This window comes from Peromyscus maniculatus, chromosome 3 (genome assembly GCF_049852395.1).
Source record: "Peromyscus maniculatus bairdii isolate BWxNUB_F1_BW_parent chromosome 3, HU_Pman_BW_mat_3.1, whole genome shotgun sequence".
Lineage (NCBI taxonomy): Eukaryota > Metazoa > Chordata > Mammalia > Rodentia > Cricetidae > Peromyscus > Peromyscus maniculatus.
The window spans coordinates 67,625,250-67,648,896 of NC_134854.1; the positions used below are offsets into that span (position 1 = coordinate 67,625,250).

Genomic DNA, 23,647 nt, shown 5'->3' on the forward strand with positions numbered 1-23,647 from the left:
GTAGTAATTAGTCACCTCAGCTGTTTACTGAGCGCTTGTTTTCATTGTTCCCTGTGCTCAGTGCCAGCTTTGGAAGCTTCTACCCGACAAGTGCGTCATTGATTTCCAAAGCCTGCTTGTAATCATTTCTCCACTTAACCTCATGACCTCCAAGATACATTGATGGCAAAGGTACTGTTCCCTCTTTCTGGCATGTGATGAGGGGCAATCAGGACGAAAGGCCTTGGCTAATGCCCTTTTTCCAGTTAATAACCGAGCTATGCCGAGATGCAATCATTTCTGTCATCTTACACACACTGCCCAGGAAGGCTTTGTTATTGTTAGTTATAGAATCTTTGTATTGAGTACTGGGCCCCAAGAGTGTCAGGACTGGGGACATAGCTCAGTTGGCAGAGTGCTTACCTAGGGTGCATGAAGCTCTAAGATCAGTCACCAGCCACTGCGTACACTGGGTATGGTGGCACATGCCTGGGAGCCTGGTACTCAGAGGTGGAGGCAGGAGGATAATCCTTGGCTTCATAGAGAGTTAGAGGCCAACCTGGGATACATGAGACAGAGGGAGAGACAGAGAGAGAGAGAGAGAGAGAGAGAGAGAGAGAGAGAGAGAGAGAGAAAGTCTGAAAGGTAGTTTAAAAGTTTTGGTTAGGAGCTGGCAAGGTGACCCAGCGGGTTACGCCACCTGCTGCCAAGCCTGATGATCTGAATTTGATTCTAGGGACACCATCAAAGGAGAGAAGCAGCTTCTGAAAAGCTGACCTCCTCTGTGTGCCTCACTTTTTTTTTTTTTTTTAAGACAGGCTCTCATGTGTCCCAGGCTGGCCTATATAGCTCCCTATGTGGCTGAGGCTGAGTTTGAACTCTTGATCCTCCTGTCGCCACTTCTCAAGCGCTGGCTCATGAAACCATGCCCAGCATGAGGCATTATAATGAATTGTTATTAAAATTGTATCCTATTTATGTGTATGTGTGTGTTAGCATGGATGGGGAGGTCAGGTGACACTTGGTGGGAGTCAGTTCTCGCCTTCCTCTATGAGGGTTCCGGGGATGGAACTCAGACTTTTAGGCTGGATGGTAAGTGCTCTACTAAAATCATCATTCTTCTGCAAACACTCTTGGGGATGGATGGTGCGGCTTCCAGGAGGAAGTAACGCAAGATTAGTTGAATGTTATTTCTCTCCTGAAAGAGTTTCATTAATTAATCAAATCTTTGAGTTTTCCATTCGTCCACCTAAGACTCTGACTAATCCCACTTTAGCACAACGATTGACAGCTGTCAATCAAGCATCTGTCAGCACAGCTGTGAGGACAATGCTGTGAGTGGCTATTTTTAGCTTTTTTTTTCCAGTGGACTGACTGGATTGCTAGAGAGGGTAAAGGAAAAAGACATGTAATATTTTGATCTTAGTTGAGTATTTAAATTTCATATTTTGAATTTCACAAATGTTGTAGGAATTTAGCAGGGTATCTGGGGTTCATTAGAATGAACAGCTGTTTTCTAGAAGTGCTCTGACCTTGAAGAATCTTTGTGGAAAGCAGTGACTGTTTTCTGTGATCTGTAGAATTGTTTTACTGAAGGGGCATTGCAGCCATCCCAGGACACTGGTCACAAGATGCCTCAGGCACACCTGAGTCTCTTGCATTATTGTGTATTACAAAGCATACATACATAATAAAGGACTAGAGTCATGGAAGCAGGTGATGGTCTTCTTTAGTAAGACATGTAAATTAGATTAGGGACCTTGGTCTGAGGAAATGCTGTGTGTGACAATCAATAAACCTGCCTTTGTATGGCTGTTCTGGGTTCAGTCCATCGGAGAGGCTGGACCTTCCTGCTGCCACGCAGTCCTTAAAATTTCACCTTGGAGTGCCTTCTTTCTTCAACCAACGTGCGCTACACCGTGCACCTCAACAGTTTGGATTGCTAGAGAGAGTAAAGGAAAAAGACGTAATATTTTGATTTTAGTCGAGTATTTAAGTTTCATATTTTGAATTTCACAGCCTTCCACAGCTATTAATTTAAAAATAGTTTTCAATGATTAAGTGCCTTCAGGATGCCTCTCAATGTTCTCATAAAACAAAGAGGATCCATGGTCCCGTGACAGGTACATGTCTTGGTTCTGAGGCTGATTAAGTGGAGTGATGTCTGAAATCATTAGGAATTTCCCTTTAAGGTGAAGCTGAGACTGTGTAATAAAAGAAATGGGAAATTAACCTGGGGCCACAGCTCAGTGCTCAGGGCTTGCTTAGTGTGAGCAAGGCTCTGAGAACAAAGGGGGAAAACAGAAAGAAAATCCAATTCACTGGTGCTTTGTAATATCTCTCAAAGCAGGTTATTATAATAACGGTCAGTTAAGATAATGATTCCCCCCATGCAGGATAACGATTGACAGGAACTGGCAGGTTGTATACCTACCTGCCAGTCTTCCTTGCAGAAGAGATTGCTTGAGACCCGGGATGTGGCTCCATTGGTCTTGTGTTCACAGGGCATGCACAAAGCCTCAAGTTTGATCCCCAGTACTACATAAACCAAATGTGGCAGTACACACCTGTCACCTCAGTTCCCAGGTGGTGGAGGCAGGAGGACCAGAAGTTCAAGGTCATCCTTGGCTTCATGGTGAGATTGAGGTCAGCTGGGGTTACATGAAACCCTGTTTTAAAACCAAAGAAGAGGAGTTGGAGATTTAGCTCAGTGGTAGAGCTCTTGCCTAGCAAGCACAAGGCCCTAGGTTTGATCCTCAGCTAGGGAAGAGGGAGAGAGGGGGGAGAGAGGGACTCTAAATGTAACTGAATTACAGCAAAGAGCTGGTAATTTGTCTAATATCTTGTAAAAAAGTTCCTGAAGTTCAAGAGAAGCAGAAGGCATTACCCAACTCTACTGTTTTGGTGAGAACATACCTATTTGTGTATAGTAGGGTCTCATTCTGTAGCCCAGGCTGGCCTGGCACTTGTAGTCAGTCTCCTGCCTCAGCGCTGGGATTTCGGATGAGCACCACCACACCGGGGCCCATCCTCGTTGAGTTGTTTTTTGTTGTCAGCTATTTTGTGTCCCCATGTGGTCACTCCAGGGCTGAACTTCGGCTACCGTCACAGGGACAGACATGGAATGGCTGTTACATCATGCTGTCAAATGTCACACACCTTATGTCTGTCTGCTCAGTATTCCTGTGTGTCTACAAGGTCAGCAACCCATGACCCATGGTTTTTTTTTTTTTCCGAGACAGGGTTTCTCTGTGTAGCTTTGCACCTTTCCTGGAGCTCACTTGGTAGCCCAGGCTGGCCTCAAACTCACAGAGATCCGCCTGGCTCTGCCTCCCGAGTGCTGGGATTAAAGGCGTGCGCCACCAACGCCCGGCATGACCCATGGTTTTACAGATGAATGCAGCAGATAGCCAATAGAATGAGAATCGTGGCCAAAGGGGCGCAGCAGATAGGTGCATGGCCCGAACATGAATGTTGTCGTCTATTTGTCACGAGGTCCCTACTCAGCAGTATACCATCTCTCTTGGGGACATCCAGCATCACCTCGATCAGTGACAGCCTTTGCTTCTTTCTGGACTGAAAACAGGAGACCAGCCCTGAGCACTGTCAATCCTTATGGTGTCTTGGAAGCATGCGGTGTGTGTGGGTGGGTGGGGGGCTTGCTGGTATTTTTAAATCCTGAATCTCCAATGGGTTTTCTAAACCTGCCTTCTCTGTAAAACCAACTAACAGTGCCAGTCTCAGGGGGACTGCGGGACTAGATGAGGTCACCCGTGCAAAGCTCTGAGCGGAGCCATGAGTAAGTTTCAAACTGGCAGTGGTATAGCTCTTCTGTAGCCCCTGTAACACCACGTACGTATGCAGACCTGTGCAAAGACAGACAAGTTACCCCAGTCATTCTAAATATGGACTGAGTTCCAAAAGTTCCCCTTACACCCCAGCCTTAGAAGGTATCTACGTATACAAAGAATGGCACGGGCTGAGGATGTGCTGGCCTAGCATGCAGGAAGCACTGGGCTGACTATCATCAGCTCTGCATAACCAGGTATTTTGGCATCAGCCTTTGACCGGAGCACTAGGGAGGTGGAGGCAGGAGGCTCAGAGGTTCATACAGGGAGTCCGAGGCTAGCCTGGGCTACAGATTCTGTCTTAGACATCTGTCCTGCAGCTGTTTCCTCCATGTTGGGTGTACCATGGCTGTCTCGGAGCAGTTGTGTTCACATCCCTCATGGGGAGAGAATGGGGCTCACAGAACTCAGGAGGCTGCATGGATCCTCCTAGACTTCCCCTCCTGAGGTGATGTGAAAGGAAGAGTCAACCTGGGTGGGGCTCTTCAGTGGGGTATTTGCCCGTGAGTCCTTTGTGCACCCATAAGTAACCCCAGTAAACTCCTGGGCTCACTAAACTGGACCTGGATGGAATCCTTCCTTTGGTCTGTTGGCACCCTCTCCTTCAAGGGTGGGTAGTCTCCCCAGGAGAAGGCACACGGCAACATTCTACTACGTCCTCATGACCGTACTATTTTTTTAGGTAGATGCCAGGGATTGAACCCAGGACCTGATGCAGACTCAGCACGTGTTCTACCCCTGTGCCATGCCCTGGCCTATCTCTGACGACTATGCCAACAAGCCACAAGCACTGCCTAGCCTGCATCACAAGCCTGGCAGCCACAAGCTGGGTGGAGATGGGGAGGTGCCAGCCACCGTACCATAGAGCTTTCTCCCCAGGAGCCCCTGAGCTGCCTTCAACTTCTGGGCCATAGGTTTCCTGCTTCCAAAATTTAATTACTCTTCTGCGGCAGTAATTAAATTTTCAGCACCACTGGCAGTTGCCCAAACTTTAAAAAAAAATAAACACCCCCTTTCCCGTCTCCCTGCATCCTTACTTACTGGCTCAGGAAATAGCAATTAATTTACAATGTGGTGTGTAAGCCCTGCAGCCCCTGCCCTTCTCAGAGATGTTTATGATTTTAATGGGTGGAATCTAGAATTTCAACAATGACCTGGAGAGCAATTCCAAAACCCGTCTCAGGGGGATATTAATAATGACTCTCTCTCTCTCTCTCTCTCTCTCTCTCTCTCTCTCTCTCTCTCTCTCTTTTCTTTTTGAGACATAGTCTCACTATGTAGTTCTGGCTGTCTTGGAACTCACTATGTAGACTAGGCTGGTCTCAAATTCAGAGATTCGACTACCTATGATTCCCAAGTGCTGGGATTAAAGGCATGTGCCACTATGCCCAACAATCTTACAGTCTTATGGGAATGACTCACCAACCCCTCCCACCCCCCACTCCCCATTTCAGGCTGATGGACTTCGGGACTGACTACCCATATCTACAAGTTCAACGAGGCCATTTTCTTCATAGATTCTTTCATTTTTTTGATTGATTCTCTCTCTCTCTCTCTCTCTCTCTCTCTCTCTCTCTCTCTCTCTCTCTCTCTCTCTCTCTCTCTCTCTCTCCAGCATCTACTCTATAGCTCAGGCTAGCCTGGAAGTCATGCAATCCTCCTGCTTCAGCCTCCCAAGTACAGGGATTATAAGCACGCAGTACCATGCCTCCTTTGTGCGGTGCTGGGGAGGAACCAAGGGCTTCTTGCCAGCTAGGCAAGTGAGGTGGCTCACTGGGTCAGGGATACTGGCTGCTAAGCTGATGACCTGAGGTAGATCCCTGGAACTCACATGGTGGAAGGAGAGAGCCAAGTTTCAAAAGCTGTTCTTTCACTCTTTGATGGACACACACACACACACACACACACACACACACACACACACACACACACACATACACGGGAAAAAAAGGAAAAAAAAAAGTCCTGGAATTGTAAGACAGAGGGATTCTTTAAAAACACCAGGAGCTTGTGGAGCCTCCCATAGGTCACATGGTTGGGAGAACACATCAGGGTTGTCCCTGCATCTGTGGGAGAGGAAAAGGATGCTCAAGCCAGAGGCAAGAGGCAAGGCTCAGGACAGCTGATGGCCAAGGGACACAGACCATCCAAGCCCTAAACTGGGACACCAGTTCTGAAACGTACAAACAAATCTGGGGACAACGGAATGAATAATTAAATTGGGAGGTCTGCCAAGGTCTTGGAAGCTGGCAGAGCTCTGAGGAAGACGGGGAGAGGAAACTCAGGAGCTGAGAAAAGACAGTTGGCATTTCTGTATCTCTCCTGCCAGGCACTGACAGGGATGAATAACCTGCTGCTCGCCTCTCCCAGCTCAGGGAGGGTCAGGTAGGCTCTGGGGAACCAGCACAGTGAATAGTGTCTGCCTTCTGCTCAGCTTCAGATCCACAACCCCTCCATTCTGAGCATCTCTCTGCGGATGTCACCTCCGAGGCAAAGCCTCACTGTACCTAAGGCCATGTAATTTGTATTTGCTTTTCTCTCCTTTTCAATCCAGCAGCTTCAGAGATCTTTGTTTATAGCTGGGAGATGCCTTTGTGAATCCTATTGACACCATAATCATCTATCTATAACCCCACCCTGTGGCTCTCTAGTTAATGTCTGTAGCTACCCTCCGTACTCCTGTCCAGTAATACATGAACTGGATACACAGACCCATACAGAGACACAGAGGCATATTCAGATGTACAGATACATATACATAGGCAGATAGATACAGATACACATATAGATATACAGCCAGAAATGAGCACACACAAATGCATGGATAAATACAGGCACATGCACAAATGCACACACATGCATAGATGGACAAATACACAGACATATGCAAATAGACACAAGCATATATATGCTTACACAGAAACACACACACAATTTTACTTTTCGGGGGGAAAACACCTTTTTTTTCAGGAAAAAGAAAAAAAATCTAATTGCTGAGGCACAGCAATTAGATACCACAAGTTCAAGGTCAGACTGGTCTATCAGAGTGAGTTCTAGGCCAGTGTAGACTATAGACATCCTGTCTTAAAAATAAAACACTGCCTTTGGATGCTTCCTGTATAGCATAAAGTAGCAATGTTGTAGGACAGAACTGAAACCTTTTGATTTCAAACCTTTCTATAGCTCAGGCTAGCCTGGAAGTCATGCAATCCTCCTGCTTCAGCCTCCCAAGTACAGGGATTATAAGCACGCAGTACCACGCCTCCTTTGTGCGGTGCTGGGGAGGAACCAAGGGCTTCTTGCCAGCTAGGCAAACACTCGCATGCCTATGTCTGTCCCCTCCTCCAGCTCCTTCCCGAGTCACCCCTGGCCTCTGGCAATGCTCCTCTCCCTCGGCCACTCGGATTATTTGACCCTCTTGAAGTTGGTCCCTCTGTGGAACAGTACATCTAATCAGAGCTGGTCACCTTGCCTTGGGGATCCCTAGATACCCCACTGTCCCGTCCCTGAAGCCCTCCAGCCATCTTTCACGCCCCAGTCACTTAGTCCCCTGGCAGAGTGGACTTAATGACGACAAATGATGAAACACATAGGATTTTTTTTTCTGAGTACAGTTGCATTTTGGAACACCATATCTTCACTTTCTGTTTCTGCAACACACACACACACACACACACACACACACGTACACGTACACGTACACGTACACATATACATACATACACACATACATATATATGTACCTTATAACATATTCACTCCTCCGCTAAATAAAAAGCACAGAAGGCTATGGTTTTAGACTAGACTCCTGCCTTGTGGCCTAACAAACCAAACTTAAACTCTAAATGGAAGGCCAACAAGATGGCTAATTAGGTACTGGCGCTTGTCTCCAAACCGAACAACCTGTTGGATCTCTTGGCATCACGTGGTAAAAGGAGAGAACTTACTCCAGTACGTTGTCCTCTGACCTCCATATGGGTGCTGTGGCATGATTACACCCCCAACTCACTAATAGCTAAATAAATGTGCAGAAAAAAAGTCAAAACGGAGTTACTCATGCTAAAGCCACCAAGCAGAAACGAAACCATCAAGGGAGAATTCACTGGGCCAGTGAAGAGATATGACAGCAAGCATGGTCTTTGGGGGTGCTAAGGTTTGGATTTGGTTTGCTATCAAGAATTTATGTGTCAGCAGGGACAAATAGCCAAACGAGTGGAAACACATGAACTATGAACCAAAGGCTGAGGGGCCCCCAACTGCATCAGGCCCTCTGAATAGGTGAGACAGTTGATTGGCTTGATCTGTTTGGGAGGCATCTAGGCAGTGGTACCGAGTCCTGTGCTCATTGCATGAGTTGGCTGTTTGAAACCTGGAGCTTATGCAGGGATGCTTGGCTCAGACTGGGAGGAGGGGACTGGACCTGTCTGGACTGAGTCTACCAGGTTGATCTCAGTCCTCGGGGGAGACTTTGCCCTGGAGGAGGTGGGAATAGGGAGTGGGCTGGGGGGAAGGGGAGGGGGGTAGGAGGGGGGAGAACAAGGGAATCTGTGGTTGATATGTAGAACTGAATGGTATTGTAAAATAAAATAAAAGGAAAAAAATAATAAATTAAAAAAAAGAATTTACGTGTCAGAATCTTAGTCTCATGTGGTGTTGTGGACACTGTGGAACCTTTAAGATGTGAGGCGGTGAGGTCAGGGACATTGCTCTCCTGAGCGGACTGAAGTCTCACAGGACTACACTCTATTGAGAAGAGTTGTGCCCCCAGGAATCCCTCTCCACATGTAACACTCACTGCTTTCTTGTGGGCTTTCAATGCAGTGACACCATCTGCCTGCTACAAGGCTCTCAGAGGAGCCCAGGAGATGCTGGGACTATGCCCTCAAACCGGTGAGCTAAATCTGCTTCTCTTCTTTATGAAGGACCTAGTTCCAGTCCTTTTATTTTAGTAACAGAGATCAGACTAAGACAGAGGAGAAGGCACAGTCCCTGTCCTCATTTCTTGCAACCAAGGGGATGTGGGGAAAGGCCCGTTGTTCTATTGTGGGGGAGGTTAATGGAATGGTGCTCAAGTCAATCTCAAAATCCCTACCACCATACCTTCACATTCCACGCTTCCCTAAACAAGTGTGTGCGTGTGTGCGTGTGTGCATGTGTGTGTGTGTGTGTGTGTGTGTGTGTGTGTGTGTGTGTGTGTGTGTGTTCATGAGAGTGTGACTGTACCATAATAAATTCTACTTAGCTTCTACACTGAAAAAAAACAACAACAACAGTGGGTGTGTTGTCATATGTCTGTAGTCCAAGCACTTTTGAGGAAGAGGCAGGAGGATAGCTTTAAGTTTGAGTACCCTCCTGCTACATTACAAGTTCCAGGTTAGTTAGAACTATATGGTGAGAACAAACAAAACAGAAAAAAGAAAGAAAGAAAGAAAGAAAGAAAGAAAGAAAGAAAGAAGAAAAGGAAGGAAGGAAGGAAGGAAGGAAGGAAGGAAGGAAGGAAGGAAGGAAGAGATTGAGTCCTGAGATGCCTACTCATCCAAACCTGTTGCTTGTGTGACTGAGCAATGGCAAGAAACCCAGGCCCTCGCCTTTGGCAGCACACACTGTCCGAGTTGCTTGGAGCCCAATTACGGCCACTCAGCAGTTTCATTCCGTATTGGCAAAATAATTTTTCGGTTGGATACTACTTAGTGAAGAGCACACAGGGATCGCCTCGTGGGAATTCATAGGATTCGTTACTGGAAATAGAAACCATTAAAGAGCTCAGGAGCAGGAAAGTGCATCTGAAATCACCAAGGTGCTGGGGCTATACTGCAGGCTGAGAGTGCAGCTGAACTCATAAAGGGCTGGGGCTACATACACTGCAGGCTGAGAGTCTTCCTGGCCCTATCGTCCTTTATACCTGTGTCTACCAGATGCTGATTTTTGTAAAGATTCACTGCTTTCCTGTTTTCTCTAGGGAGCAGTTTGAAGGTGCTCAGAAGGAAATAAGATTTTAATCTATGCTAATTTCAAAACTATGTGCCTGGTATTCTTATTTGATTAAAAGGCTATTTGTAATTCGCATCTATTTGTAATGTATCTTGTGGGGATGTTCTAATGAGTCAAGGTGAAATGTACTGTAAATGAAGATATTGTAATACGACTCTCCTTATGAACCGGGTAGGGAACAGAAGCGCTGTTTGGTACTGCAGAGCATCTTATTGAGATGCAGACCTCCAACTTCACCTCTGGATGCTGAACACAGGCACAGGCTTAGTGACTATCACTGAGGAGAGGTATGAGGAAGCACTCAGAGTGTATTGTGGAATGAATACAGAGAAGTGAATTAAAATTGGAAGGGTGAGTGAGCTTTGAACAGAGTCTTGAAGGACAAAGAGGATGAGGTAGGTGAAGAAGGTTCTAGATGGGGGATGGGGTTGCATGACAATTCAGAGGGTCTGGAAAGCAGTGTGGCTTGGTCTGTACAGACATGTCCAGGGACATAATATGGGGTGAAAGTGGGGTGCTAACTCAGGAGCAGATCACAGGACCATGGATGCCACACTTTCTCTCTCTCTCTCTCTCTCTCTCTCTCTCTCTCTCTCTCTCTCTCTCTCTCTCTCTTGCTGTCAGGAGTGGAATGCCACACTTCTGGTTTGGACCAAATTCTATAATAATAATAGTGTATTGAGGAAGGTTGGGGGGAAACACTGACATGTCATGTGAACTTTCTATGTTTGGTAATGATGTCTGTCACCACAGCCCAGTCTATAAGAAAACGTCTTAGGGAGGCAAAAGCCTGGAGACAGCGAGAACGACAGTAGGAATAAAAGCAGGGACTAGGGCTGGGCCACAGCTCGGCTGGAGTTCTAGAGAGTTCTTGCCTGGCATGCAGAAGACCCTGGCTTGATACCTGGTGCTGCGTAAACCCCAGCACTTGGGATGTGGAGGCAGGAGGATAAGGAGCCCAAGGTCATCTTTTGACACATACTGGGCTCAATGCTAGCTAGCCTGGGTTACACGAGACCCTTCTTCATTGAAAGAAAAGGAGGAAGAGGAGAAGGAAACAACAGAGGCAGATGAAAAGGAAGTGGTGGGGGGCCTGGATAAGCCAGACTTTGCAGCTGGGTAGCTTAGGAAGAGAGGGTCAGAGGGGATATAGGGGACCAGGCTTCAGCCTGAGTAATTGCCCAGAATGGAGACAGAAACAAAGCAGAGCTGTGAACATGCTCAGATCTCTAGATTATTTCCTGAAGTCTTGCGGCTTTGCTCTGTTATCAACTTTCTAACACACTCTGAACACTTAGCCAATCGATTCCTGCTTGGATCCTTTTCTCCGGCTGTTGCCAGGACACCACGGAGGTCCATTGAGAGCAGTGACAGGCCCTTCCTCTTAAAGGAGAATGCCAGATACTTTGAAAGGAACTGAGTTCTAGTTTTTTGGTTCTCTTTTCTCTGTTTGAATCCTCATGGCAACAGAGAACACCCAGCTCGACCCTGCCTACAGCTCCGAGATTTAAGGTTTATAGAGCTGCTGGGTGGGCAGTTTTTGAAGAGAGCCTTTAGTTTTTGTGTTCTTTTTCTTTCTTGGCCCTGTACTACTAGTTAAATACAGGAAGTAAGATTGCGTTCCTCAGTTACTCATGGGCTAAGTTCCATGAATTAGACAATCTCTAAGACCCGATTATTTTATTCTGGCCATCTTCATATGCATATAAATATGCATCATTGAAAGATGTTTATAACAGTTCATTTGAGAGACTAGTGCTGGGCTGCTTCAGAGGTCAGGACGGTAGCTATGACATCTACCACAAGGCCATGCATCATTCTATATAGGAGCTCTCCTTTCAGTGCGAAGCCATTGCCAGGGAGAAGCGAAAATAGAGATGCCTTCCCTGCAAATGAAAGCTCCTTCAAACATTGCTCTCATTACCAGTTGAATTCAGGCTACAAATGAGAGAGGCAGGCCAGGCACTCACAGGGAAATACACCCTGGGTTAATATGCACTCAGTAGCCAGTTTTGCCGGTATTGGAGAGCACATACTTCGTTGTTAATACAATGATCAAAAATTGTGTTTTACTTTTTACAGAATGTGAGATTTGTACTTCTGTGGGTGTTTTGCCCTAGGCATGGTCAAAGCAGAGGCAATTGGTACCTGATTCATATGAGCTTCCAATCTTTTTTTTTTTTTTTTTTTTTTTTTTTTTTCAATAATTGAGTAAAACTGAAATTTATTATATGCCACAGTCGTCCTACGGACCTCCATGCTATATATATATAGCCTCTATGGTTCTATGGGTTGTGGTCTGATTGTTCATTTTATATCTAGAATCCACCAATGAGTGAGTACATACCATAACTGTCTTTCTGGGTTTGGGTTACCTCACTCAGGATGATATTTTCTAGTTCCATCCATTTGCCTGCAAATTTCATGCTTTCATTGTTTTTCTCTGCTGAGTAGTACTCCATTGTGTATATGTACCACATTTTTTTCATCCATTCTTCCGTTGATGGGCATCTAGGTTGTTTCCAGGTTCTGGCTATTACAAATAGTGCTGCTATGAACATAGCTGAGCATGTATCTTTATGGTATGTATCAGCATTCTTTGGGTATATGCCCAAGAGTGGGATGGCTGGGTCTTGAGGTAGTTTGATTCCTAATTTTCTGAGAAACCGCCATACTGATTTCCATAGTGGTTGTACAAGTTTACATTCCCACCAACAGTGGAGGAGTGTTCCCTTTGCTCCACATCCTCTCCAACATTGGTTGTCATTGGTGTTTTTGATCTTAGCCATTCTAACAGGTGTAAGGTGGTATCTCAGAGTCGTTTTGATTTGCATTTCTCTGATGATTAAGGATGTTGAGCATTTCTTTAAATGTCTTTCAGCCATTTGTAGTTCTTGTTTTGTGAATTCTCTGTTTAGCTCTTTAGCCCATTTTTTAATTGGACTGTTCAGAGCTTTGATGTCTAGTTTCTTGAGTTCTTTATATATTGTGGAGATCAATCCTCTGTCAGATGTGGGGTTGGTGAAGATCTTTTCCCAATCTGTTGGCTGTCTTTTTGTCTTATTGACTGTGTCTTTTGCCCTGCAAAAGATGAGCTTCCAATCTAAGGAAGACAGAAGGTGCTCTGAACACCATTTTAGTTTGCTCAGACTGTCATGACACACTGGCTTTCCCGTTGAGCACCAGAACTTTCTTTTACAGTCCTAAAGGGTGGAACTCTGAGATTGTGATGCTAGTGTGGTTGGGTCCTGATGGGGCCTCTTCTTCACTTGCAGGCAGCTTCCTTTGCACCCTGACAGAGTGTGTTTTATGAAATAGCAATCCCCCCTTCTTGTAAATCAATGCACGTGCAAGGCAGGTGTTGGACACCAAAGGCTTCAAAGGTCATGAGGCTGATCTCCAGACAGAGGGGTTATCTGTAACAGTCAACACAGCATTGATGACTACTTCTGGCATAGCGGGTGTTATGGGTTGATCGGCATCTCCTAAAAGGACATGTTGAAATCTTAACCTTGCATATCTGTAAATGTGATCTTTTTCGGAATGTATTTGCATAGGTGAGTAAATTAATTCAACATAACTGGCTTCCTTAGAAGGAGGGACCATTAGGGGCTGGGGGGGACCATTGGGGCTGGAGAGATGGCTAAGAGGGTAAAGCACTTGCTGTGGAAGCCCAAGGACTTGAGTTTGATTCTGAGAACCCATGAGGAAGATTCAAGGATGGTGTGCACTCATAATATCAGTGCTGGGAGGTGATGATAGGTAGATTCTTCGGGTTCACTGGCCAGTCAGCCTAGCCTACTTGAGGAATTCCAGGCCAGTGAGAGACCCTGCCTCAACAACAACAACAACAACAACAACAACAACAACAACAACAAAAGATGGATAGTGCCTTAGAAATGATACCTAAGGTTGATCCAGATCTGGCCTCTACATGCATGCACACACATGTGCATGAACATCTACACACACATATGCAGAGAGAGAGAGGGGGGGGGAGAGGGAGGGAGAGAAAGAGAAGAATCCCACAGAAACACAGAAAACATAAACACACATGATGCAGGCAGAGATGAGTGATACACGCACAAGCCAAGGAACCCACGAGTTGCCAGCAGCTCCTGGAAGTGGATAAAAGGCACAGAACAGAAGCTCCCTACAGCCTTTAGAGAATGTAGCCCCATCTACATCTTGATATTGGCCTGTAGGCCTCTTGAATGGTGAAAGCATACATATTAGGCCACTCCATTTGTGGTGATTTCTTGTGACCCACTAGAATCCTAGATTTCCACCAGGAAAGAGGCATTGGTTAGGGGAACAAAAGAGGAGGCAGAGGGGACAGTGCCTCTTCAGTTTCCTCCTCTCTCTCAGAGGGAGTTTATCATTATGGGTCTGCACATGGAACTACTGTAGCCATGTTGAAAGCGAAGAGGATGAGCACACACAGGCCAGTGTGCAGGGCCTGCTGGGACAGGATGTAGAGACTCCTGATGACACCATTGAATTGAACCGCTGAGCTGTCTGAGTTACAAAACGAGATAGCACAATTTGCTCATTCTAGGGAATCTAGTTACGTTTGTGTTCTACTGGCTGCCCACAACAATATCTTTTTTTTTTTTTTTTTATTTGTTTGGGACATGGCCTAACGCTGTATCCTAGGATGGCCTTGAATGTCCCACCCTCTCTCTTTAGCCTCCCAAGTGAGGGAAAAACAGGCATAACCCTGGCACAAAAACATCTTTGATAATCTTTAGGGCTAGTGGTGTCTAGAGGAAATTGCTGAAGTCAGAAATAGCTTTCTCCTCCCAGTGACTGAGTGGACGACCTAGTGGCCGTCCTTCCCAGTAAGTCCTATGCAGTGGGGACGATTCCAGGAAAGGCACACTCTTTGCTGCTGGCCAGGTCAAGTTTCTGTAACAGTTTCTTCCTGGTGAAGTAGACAGGGCAACAGCTGGGCTCTGGGGTTGTCCTGGCTTTGACAAGCTTCCTCTCCCAGAAGTACACACACATTCCGTATCCCCTCTACCTAGCTGCTCTCTCTACCTATACTCCACAGCTTCGGGAGAAGCCTACTTGGTCCAAAAGTCAGGGTGTGTGTGTGGGGGGCTAATGGCTTTCTGGGAACCTCGTACTTCCTGTATCTAGCATTTATATTATAATCTTTTGATCACAGGTGCTATCTCTCACCAGACTCTGGAGCCAGATACTGTAAGCGTCTTGTTTACTGTTTGTATTAGTTACTTTCTCTTGCTGTGACAGAATGCCTGACAAAGGCAGCATTAAGGACATTTTATTATCTCACAGTTTGAGCATGAAATCCTTGCCATGGCTACAGAAGGGTGAGGCATCTGGTCATACCGTGTCTGCAGCCGGGAAGCAAAGAGAGATGAATGCTAGTGCTCGGCTGGCCTTCTCCTTTTCCCTCATCCTGGGATCCCAACCACATTCAGGATGGGTCTTCCCACCTCAATCAACACAGTATAAAATCTTCCTCACAGGCATGCCGGGGGGGGGGGGGGGGGGGTTGTTCCTAGGTGTTCTAGGTCCTGTCAAGTTGTCAATCAACATTAACCATCAATCACCCTGTTAAAGCATGACCAATATAACAAATTTACATCAAGTAAACGACACTAAAATACATGCCAGTGCAACAACCTGTAGTAGGATTTTGCTGCTCTGGCCCAGGTTTCAAAAACAAACAAACAAACAAACAAACAAACAAACAGAGTTGGGCAGGGCATTGGTAACATGTACAGAAGGAGACAGTCTTGTCTCTGGTTCTGGGTCCCATTTGGGGTGTTCCATACTCTTCTTCTACTTCTCTCTCTAGTTCCCCTGAATATTTTCTAGGTCTAGGACTATTTGTTTATTATTTGTTCCCTTGAATGCAGAAAAGAAAAAAAAAAGATAATGAGTTACCTAATCTAATTCTTCTCCTGTGGAAAAAACACAATGCTTTAAGTCCCAATGAAGACCAAGAGAATTGAGTTCCTCGGGCATCACAGTCCAGAACTTTAGAGGGTAAGGAGTTGGGTGCAAATGGGACTGCTGGTACCTTTAGAACCAGCAGTCGGTAGGTGTTTTTCTTCTTTAGTCTCTGGTTTCTACAGTGATGCTGGATAACCATCCTATCTTTGATATTTGATTGATTATATCATGTTGGTATGGTGTTGACTAAGGCCATTTATTTCTTAAGTCTAACTATGTATCTGTTGATTTTCTCCCAGGATAAACTGGGCAATGCTCTATCAGGTAGACAGTTGAAAGTGTTTTTTCCTGTAGTGGAAGTTATTCATTCAACATTCAGGGGACTTCTAGCTGAGCACCAAACGTGTGAAGCATGAGCCCCCGTCCCAGGAGAACCTATAGTCCAGTAGAGGTGAACAACTACAAATAAATTAGTACCCAAACCAGCTTGAAGTGTTAGGAATAAAATCAAGGGATTGTTGGGGTAGAAAATGAAGTGAACGTCTGAAGTGAGAATTCAGAGATGAGAGAGGGGCTGGAGAGATGGCTCAGCCATTAAGAGCATTTGCGGCTTTTCCAGGGGAACCAAGTCCGGTTCCCAGTACCCACATCAAGAAGCTCACAGCTGTCTCTAATTCTAGCTCCAGGCAAGCCTATGTCTCTGGCCTCCAAGAGTACCTGTACTCACATACACATACCAACGTACACATACATACATACAGACAGACAGACATGCACACAATCAATCTTTAAAACAATTAAAAAAAGAGAGAAGAGAAAGAATTCAGGCCTCGTAAATAGGGTCATATTCACCTTATGCCAGTTAAAAATAAACTCCAATCGCTTCAAATGGATGGGTGCGTGGGCTAAAACGCCTCGCTGCCAGCACTACGGATGGCTGACAAGAGGGAGGAGCGTGAGCGTTCCCGATTGGCTAACTATAGAGTGACGTCATGCGACGGCGGCGCCTCTGGGCTCCCGGCGGATCCTAGGGAGGAGCGGTGCCGGCGGCGAACCGGCTTCGGGGCACTGGGCTCCGGGGCGCAGACTGGGGCGCAGGCGGGGACCGAGCGCCTCGCGGCCGAGCATGGCGGGCTCGCTGCCTCCCTGCGTGGTTGACTGCGGCACCGGGTAAGAGCCGCGCCCCATCTCGCCCACTCACGCTTCGCTGGGCGTCCCGAAGCCATTTATTTCCCCCGCGGGGTCAGACGGCGGGAGGAGCGCGGAGGGGTGGTGCGCTGAGGGATGGAGCTCAGTCTGAGGGGATGGGGAGTTGGAAGGATAGGGCTCCACCTGGGGGATGGGGAGCTGAGAGGTCGGGGCTCCATCCGAGGGCATAGGGAGCTGAGGGATGGGGCTCTGAGATGATGGGGTGCTGAGGGGATGGGACGGCGGGGTTCCTGGGCGGGCTGCACCTCACAGGGATGCTGCTGCAGATGCTTTCGCTGCAGGCCTTACACCTGAGAGCTCACGGTGTGTCCGTGTCGTCCCCTCCCCTCCCTTGGTGCTTGTCAGCGGTCCTCATCCAGTGCTCTCACCAGCGTGTCACCTTGCCCTGCTGATGTACCAACCACCTACTCGTGGAGATGTTTACACGTGCCCTGCCAACTTGACACCCTGTCCCCCTTGCCACTTTGGTCTCTTTTCACTCTGAAATGGCACAGCCAAGCGCAGCTACTGCTTTGGTTTGCATACACTCAGTCTTTGCTCTTAAAGCACACATACACACACCCGCACACGCACACCAATGCATTTAAAAAGACTTCCATTTTGAAAAAAAAAAAAGTCTAAAATTAGGAATTCTCCTCTCCTTTTTTTGGGGGGGGGGAGGGGCGGGGATAGTTCCTTTCTTTTTTTTGATGATGTTAATTTTTCGGAAAAGACCTTAGGAAATGTTTTGCCCTGTCAGTGGCCCAGGCTTAGCTGCTTTTAGGAAGGCGGCAGCAGCAGATCCTCCAACCTGGGAGTTTGGGAATACCTGCTGGCTTTGCCGACAAAGTACTTCCTAAATAGCTTGCAAATCGATTTAGCGTCTTAAAACGTTTTCCAAGGGATGGTAGTCCTTTGTCATCAAATATGCTGTGGCATGTTCACCTTACCTGCGATTCTTTTCTTTTCTTTTCTTTTTCTTTCTTTTTTTTTTTTTTTTGTAGAAAAATATACGTGGTTTGGTTTCCTTGACAACCTTGTGGGGGTGTCTTCTAATTTGCTACAGTCCATCTCCTACTGATAGTCTTTCCTTTTGTTGCTCAGAAACCAGCAGTGATTACAAGCTGGAAAACACTTTTTATTTGTGCTCATTCTTCTTTTGGAAAGACATCTTATGGAGAAGTTTTGTGGCTGTGTATTTGAGAAGTTGCTTGCTTCCCCAAATACAAGCTCAAATCAGTATTGCTATTACAGCCCCGCTCCCCATTCGCTGGCTCCCCTGGGCACAGTCTCACCCTGCCTCTGACACTCCCTTCAGCCTGGTAGTGTCAGGAAGGAAGGCGATGTGTAAAAGGCCCTCGTTTTAATGTCTGCATGTGGGATTTTTGTTTTTGTGCTGCCCAAACTGCTGAAATATAAAGCACTGCATAGTGGTAGCAGCAAAACAATGCTCCCTGAGTTAATCAGGGCTTTATTTTATATTAGTAAGCTGAGATCTTACTCATTGTTCTTGCTATAAATATCTAAAATGTGCTCAGTTTTGACCTTTGGAAGTGAGTGATGGATGTTTCTCTCACCTTCAGTAGACCATCGTGGCCCAAGGCTGTGCTGCAGGCTGTCACGGGCTTTGGACACAGTGACGGGGAAACCTGCAGGTTTCCCACGGGTGTTTTCTGCTGTCGAAGCCCCTGTGGTTATTGTGAGTCCCTAGTGCCCAGTGTGTGAGCAGGAGGAAGGCTGCATAGCCTGAATTTACCAGCTTCTGCATATTAGCGATGCTTGTATTTCTTAGAGAGCTCAATCATTTTGGACTGAGTTTTGCCTCAGAATAGAACAAGATATAAAATGCAGCTAAAGATGGCAGGGATTGAGGGATAGAGCAGACTTGAGAGATCACGGTGGGTGCTGCGGATGAAATGAACAGTGTGTGTGTGTGTGTGTGTGTGTAGTGGTGGAATTTGAACCCAGAGACTTTGGTAAGTGATGCCTCTACCAGTAATTGCACCCTAGGTCCCGGTCTTGTCTGTCTGTGTGTTCCCTCTCTGTCTTTCTCTCTGTCTCTCTGTTTCTGTTTTTCTCTCTCTGCCTCCCCGCCCCCATCCCCCAGTCTTCTCACCGTACAACCTAGGCTTGCCTGGGACTCCCTAGACTATACTGGACTTGGAGAAATCCTCCTGCCTCAGCCTCCTAAGTGTTAGGATTACAAGTGTGAGGCACTGTGCTCGTCTGGCTTGTGTTTTATAGTAAATACGTGTCTTCTGGTGACTGATGAACCCTCAGACCAGCTGAGTGTACACAAGGATGCTGGGGCCAAGACAGTAACAGACAAAGGGATCTATGAGATCCAAAAATCAAGTTTCAGCTATTTAAGGGATGACTAGGTTGCTGAGCTCTCAGAGAAAACTCCATAAATCCAGTCTGGTATCTCAACCAAATGCTTAAAGTAGTTTTCCATAGTTAAACCGATTTTGAAATAATTCCAAGTCTACTGAAAACTGGGAGAGAACAAAATCCAGTATGCACTCTTCTAGTTTCGCTTTTTTTTTTTTTTTTAAGACAGGGTTTCTCTGTGTAGTTTTGTTCCCTGTCCTGGATCTTGCTCTGTAGACCAGGCTGGCCTCGAACTCACGGAGATCGGCCTGGCTCTGTCTCCCCAGTGCTGGGATTAAAGGCGTGGGCCACTGACATCTGGCTGTATTGTTATTTTTAACATTTGTTGTATCATTCTTTATTCCTGATGTATTGTTACTTTTCTGAGCTGTTTAGAAGAAGGTTGCAGGCACCATCCTCTTAACACGTTTTAATGTCTACTTTCTGAGGGCAAGGCCTTATATAGTCATAGACCAGTTACTAAAGTCAAAAAAGTTAACTTTTATGTGGCAGTATTGTTTGTTCTATCTGCAAGCTGTACTTGTGGACACTTTCATTTCTTGTCTTTCTTGGAGTCTAACCCTGTCCTTTTGCCATTGTGCCGTACACTGCATTTGGTGGTCATCCTTATTTTATTTTATTTAATGTGCATTGATGTTTTGCCCATGTGTATGTCTGTATGAGGGTGTTGAAACCCCTGGAACTGGAGTTACAGTCTTGAGTTGCCATGTGAGTTCTGGGAATCGAACCCAGGTCCTCTGGAAGAGCAGCCACTGCTCTTACCAGCTGAGCCGTCTCTCCAACGTCTTTCCCATTTTTAAGGAGAAGGGGTGAAAGTCCTGTTATATAGCCCAGGCTGGCCTCGAACTCACAGAGATCCGCCTGACTCTGCCTCCCAAGTGCTGGGATTAAAGGCGTGTGCCACCGTTGCCCGGCTCCCCTCCTCCCCTTTTTAAGGAGAAAGGGTAAAGGTCCTGTTATGTAGCCCAGGCTGGTCTTAACTGGTGATCCTTCTACTTCAGCCTCCTGAGTGCTGGGATTATAGACGCAGACTGCCACACATGGCCATTACGTCATTCATGTCTCATGTTTTCAGGAATAGTTCCTTAGCCATCTTTTTTCAAGGTATTGTCAGTTTGATAGTGAGTCTTGTATAATGTCCCTCAATTTTGGCTGTCTGGTGTTTCTGGTAGATACAGGTTGTGCAGTTTTTAAGGGCTGCTATAGAATGCTGTTGGCTTTTTGTACCTCATTTTTTATAAAGTGTATTAGTGTATATTAATTATACATAATGATTGGTTTTATCGGTAATATTATGTTTTATTATGACATTTTCATACATGTACAAAGTGTATTTCAGGGCTGAAAAGTTGGCTTAGCCATTAAAAGCTAGGCTCACAATCAGAAAGACAAGAGTTCAGCTTCCAGAATGTGTTTGAATCATATTCAACTGCCCCGCACCCTTCTCTTGTTCCTTTCAAACTCCTTCCTGCTAATCCCCTTCCTCTTCCTAACTAGCACCCCCCCACCCCGCGCGCCTTTCATACTTTTTGCTTGCGGGGGTGGGGGTGGGGGGTGGGGCATAGTGAGTTTCATAAGGGTTATTTACAGAAGCACAGGCACCTTACTCGTGGCTACACTGCTAAAGAAAACGCTTCTCCCTCCCTCCCCCCATTAATTCTGTAGAAATCTTGAGAGAGGAGTGGGGCTCATGAGCCCCTCCCTTCCATGACAAGGCAACTGGTCCAGTTTTGTGTAGCTCTTGCGCAGGTAATCATGGGTCTGTGAGTTCAGGAGTGCCGCTGGAACTCAGCATTACACCCACCACCTCCTCCGGTTCTTGATGTGATTTCCACCTCTTTTTCTGAAATGTTCCCTGAGCCTTGGAGGGGGTCATTAGGTTTCCCACTGGTTGCCATTCAACAGATGTTTTTTTTTTCTAAGTCTCTGTAGCTACTGCTGACTGCTGACCACTGACCGTGGCGGTGGGGGTGGAGCAGGAGACGCTTTTCTGAGCAAAACCGAGAGCAGCATTACTGTATGGGCATAGACAAGGCACATGATGCCTCCAGCGACAGGGTCTCAGCTCTGGCGTGCAACCACAGTGGGGGCAATTGCTTATATAGTTTAGGGCCTTCCTTACCAACTCAGAGGGAGGTAGCTCACGCCTGGCACTGAGATTTTTGTTCAGTAACTTAGGGCTTCTGGGAGCAGCTTTATCTACTCATGTGGGTTAACTGCTTAAACTCTTTTTAAATTGTTTTTTAATTTTTAAAAAGATTGAGTTTTTTTTTATGGATATGAGTGCTTTGTCTGCATGTATGTATGTACACCACGTGCATGCCTGGTTGCCTGTGGAGATCAGAGGAGGGTGTTAGATTCCCTGGAACCAGTTACAGATGGTTGTTAGCATGTGGGTGCTGGGAATGGAACCTTGGTCCTCTGCAAGAGCAGCAAGTGCTCTTAACCCACGACCCATCTCTCCAGTCCCAAATTTTGTAGATGTTTGGAGACAGGGTCTCACTGTATAGATCTGGCTGGCCTGGGATTCACTATGTAGCCCAGTTTGCCCTCGAACTCATGAAGTTTCCCCTGCCACTGACTCCCAAGTGCTGGGGTATAAGTCGGGTGCCACCATGCCCAGTTCATTTTTTTTTAATTATTATTTTTTAAAAATTTGTCAGGTATTAGATTTTCTTAAGGTATCTAAACACTTCATTAGCTTTGGCTGACTCTCTTCCTGCCCTGTATCCCTGCCCGTCTTTCCTGATTAAACATTTAAGCATCTGGCATTCTCCTTTTGCTTGTGTGGCACATGAGTTCTGCTGCCCACCTCATCAAACTCTCTTTTCTCCCTTCTCATGGGTTCATTTCTAGTTTCCTGGGCTCTATGCATCCTCCCACGTATATGCATGTATAAAGCTTAGAAGCCAGGACCTGCATTTTAGAAACCATGTTGTCTTTGGCATTCTGTACCTGGACTATCTCATTTAATATCCTGTTTTTCAGTCCCATACATTTTAACGCAAATTTCATTTTTCTTTATGGTTGAATAGAATCTGTTGTTACAGGTGCCACCTTTCCCTTGTCCATTCATTAGCTGCCGGTCATCTCGGCTGTTTGTCTTAGCTGTTGTGACTACAGCAGCGGTAAACATAGATGGGCAATCGTCCCTGTGATAAGATTCAGAGTTCTTGGGGGTATATACCCAGGGGTGGTATAGCTAGGCCATGGAATTTCTGTTTTCAGTTTTGTGAGAAACCTCCACACTGATTTTTATAGTGGCTGTATAAGTAATGACGAGGGTTCTTTCCCCCTCATATCCTTGCTAGCATTTGTTTGTTATCATCTTTTTTGTTAATAATCATTCTAACTCAAGTGAGATGAAATCTCAAGTTAAAATTCTTTAGCCCTTTAACTTTTATGTATACGCATGTTTTGCCTGCCTGTATGTATGTGGACCACGTGTGTGAAGTGCCTGTGGAGGTCAGAAGAGGGCATTGAGCCGGGCGGTGGTGGCGCACGCCTTTAGTCCCAGCACTCGGGAGGCAGAGGCAGGCGGATCTCTGTGAGTTCGAGGCCAGCCTGGTCTACCAAGTGAGTTCCAGGAAAGGCGCAAAACTGCACAGAGAAACCCTGTCTCGAAAAACCAAAAAACAAAAACAAAAACAAAAACAAAAACAAAAAACAAAAAACAAAAAACAAAAAAAAAAAAAACCAGAAGAGGGCATTGGATCCCATGCAACTGGAGTTATGGATGATTGTGGGCCACCATATGGTTGCTGGGAACCAAACCTGGGTCTTCTGCAAGAGCAGCAGGTGCTCTTAACTGCAGAGCCATCTTTCCCTGCTTGTTCTGTGTGAATTTTAATATGGTGTTGGGATTCTGTTAGAGACTGCATTGAATTCGTAGATTGCTTTTGCTGTTCTTCCAGTGAGCATAGGAGGTCTTTCCATTTTCTATTGTCTTCCTCGGTTTTCTTCCCCACTTCTTCCAAGTTTTCATTGTACAGGTCTATCTCTTCTTTGGCGAAGTGTATTCCCAGGTATTTTGTTATTATTATTATTATTATCATTTTTTTGTGGCCATGGTATATGGAATTGCTTTCCTGATTTCATTCTCGGTATGTCTGTCATTGGTATGTAGGAAAGCTGTTGACCTTTGTATGTTAATTTTGTATTCTACTGCTTGGTTGAAAGTGTTTGTCACCTCTATGATGAAGTCTAGGGTCTCATGTGTAGATCCATCTCATCTGCAGTAAGGATTCTTTGACTTCTTTTCCTATCTGTGTACATTACTACTCTGCTAAGACATCAAGCGCTCTGTGGAGTAGGAGTGGACAGCG

General features: G+C 46.0%; 1 protein-coding gene and 1 long non-coding RNA gene across 5 annotated transcripts in view; one reads left to right on the forward strand and one right to left on the reverse strand.

Annotated features, from left to right (window-relative positions):
- Positions 1–1,676: 1,676 nt before the first annotated feature.
- On the reverse strand, positions 1,677–16,678 carry LOC121827955 (uncharacterized). The gene is made up of 3 exons (XR_006070304.2): positions 16,596–16,678; positions 2,414–2,648; positions 1,677–1,921 (listed from the first exon to the last, which is right to left on the reverse strand). It is a non-coding gene; the product is annotated as an uncharacterized LOC121827955 (long non-coding RNA).
- Positions 16,679–16,754: 76 nt separating this feature from the next.
- Actr3b (actin related protein 3B) overlaps positions 16,755–23,647 on the forward strand; it is a 96,653-nt gene continuing 89,760 nt past the window's right edge. Inside the window, exon 1 of one of the 4 annotated variants that reach the window (XM_042273267.2) lies at positions 16,755–16,913. Coding sequence is in view for 1 of the 4 variants with exons in the window: in XM_042273264.2 (XP_042129198.1) it covers positions 16,870–16,913 (44 nt within the window). In the remaining 3 variants the exon portion in view is untranslated. The remainder of the gene's footprint in view (positions 16,914–23,647) is intronic. The other 3 variants (XM_042273264.2, XM_042273266.2, XM_076566704.1) reach the window with 3 other exon arrangements.